The sequence below is a fragment of the Primulina huaijiensis genome, unplaced genomic scaffold (assembly GCF_012295235.1).
Source record: "Primulina huaijiensis isolate GDHJ02 unplaced genomic scaffold, ASM1229523v2 scaffold206620, whole genome shotgun sequence".
Classification (NCBI taxonomy): domain Eukaryota; kingdom Viridiplantae; phylum Streptophyta; class Magnoliopsida; order Lamiales; family Gesneriaceae; genus Primulina; species Primulina huaijiensis.
In genome coordinates, this window is record NW_027354539.1 from 1 (window position 1) to 1,838 (window position 1,838).

The 1,838-nt window shown below is 36.2% G+C and overlaps 1 protein-coding gene across 1 annotated transcript; it reads right to left on the reverse strand.

Moving 5' to 3' along the window:
* Positions 1 to 6: 6 nt before the first annotated feature.
* LOC140966473 (protein DETOXIFICATION 18-like) lies at positions 7 to 1,576 on the reverse strand (the record flags this gene model as incomplete). Its single annotated transcript, XM_073426747.1, has 2 exons — positions 1,179 to 1,576; positions 7 to 318 (listed from the first exon to the last, which is right to left on the reverse strand). Coding segments are annotated over exons 1-2 (576 nt in total), but the record flags the coding sequence as incomplete, so codon positions are not given.
* Between the last annotated feature and the right edge of the window lie 262 nt (positions 1,577 to 1,838).

Here is a 1,838-nt window from a genome sequence, read left to right on the forward strand (position 1 = left end):
TAAAGGGACCAACGAACACACGACGAGCGGCATTACCACGCACTGTGTCTGAAGAAATCTTAAAATATTTTGCAAAAACCCATAAGCAAAGAGCCCGGGAATAAGATACTTCAGATAGAGACCGGCTTTGTCAGCTATTTGAGCATCTTGATGTAGGAAAATCAAAACGCTATTGGAAAACCACCACAGAATGGATACTGCAATTGTGAAGATGATGGTTATGATGCAAGACGCTTGTAGATATATCCCTAGCATCCCATAGAGTTTTGCACCGTATCCTTGTCCACACAGTGTCTCAAGTGCACCACTCAAGCCAACCTGGAGCAAGAAGCAAAAAGTTCATGCACTTGCTAAGTAGATCAATGAGAAGAATGAGAGCAATATTTGTCTGATGGTAGTTTTACGTCCATCCTTTTCTTTATTTTATGTTTTGAACTTTACCAGATATATTAAAAAAAAAGTTTAAAATATCGCCTTTTCGAGGTTACTTCGGATACAACACATTCTAAAATCAATTTTCTTGAGAAAAAGACAGCCGGTTAAAGCAGTAAAGTTGCCTATAAAACTCAGCATTCCTGTTGTTCTAAAACGCTTTTATGCAAATCATCACTGGATCATTAAATATGGCTTTCAGCATCACTAATATTGCATGAATCAGTAGAATTTAAAACCCAGAGTAAAAGTGAAGAGAGACAATATAATTATCAAGACAATCCCATTTCTTGCGGCGAATATTGAATTCTCCTTACATCATAGCACAAGGACAATAATAGAGAAGTCTTAATTGGCTGCGGCTGTCGTCAGACAGCAACAGATAAAAGATGAATAAACATGATAATCAACATATTGCATCCTTATCTCAATTTGAGGATCATTGCTGTTATAAAAATCAAACCCTTTAACATGCATCAAATCGGCCTATGATACAGCACTAGTTACAACAAGAAAATCACGGTATCTTTCTTCAAATAAGCAAGTTCCCAAGTAAAGAAAGTGGTTTAGTTACGCTCTAACGATAGTTGTATGTTTCAATATGCGAAAAATTAATATCCAAAGCTATATTTCACAATCACACAACAAAAAATTTAAAATAAGCACTTCAAATACTTGAGGAAAGATAAAGGCGTTTCATTAAACTCGGAGGAAAAAAACAGAGAAAAAAGGTAGAAGATAATTACCATGAGAGCGTAACCAGTTACAGCAGCCCAAGAATTGGCCAGATTGGAGCCAGCGAGCTCGAGTTCTCCGAGGTGGCCGGCGAACATAACGGACACCAGTGGAATGAAGTAATACGAAACATTAGTCACTATCATCGGCAGCGCGAAGAGGATCTGATCTTTAGCCTCCTCCACATCAATAACCTTGTTCAGCCATCCTTCCGCCGCTTTATTCTTCTCCAGCAGCGGAGTCGCCGCCGTGTCAGCGCCATAGCTTGATGACATCTTCACCTACCCAAGCCACCACCACTCTTCTACTTGCTTATATTATACGTGGGCAGTTGAATCCTGGTGAAAGATTGTGTGGAGAGCCAGTTTCATATCCAACGTGAATCCCGAACTTTTGTTTTCTTCTAAATAAATAATAATTGGGATACATATAGTCTCGCAACGCAACTCCAACCATTAATATTATTTTAATAAAGTTTTACATTAAAATAATTATAAATTTCTTCACCAAATTCAATTTCAACTCTCATCTATTTATTTCAAATCTTAAACGAAAAAAATAATTTTACATATATTAATTAAATTTCTTCACCAAATTCAAATACAACTTCCATCTATTTATTTAAAATCTTACACGAAAAAAATAATTTTACATATATTAATAGTTATATT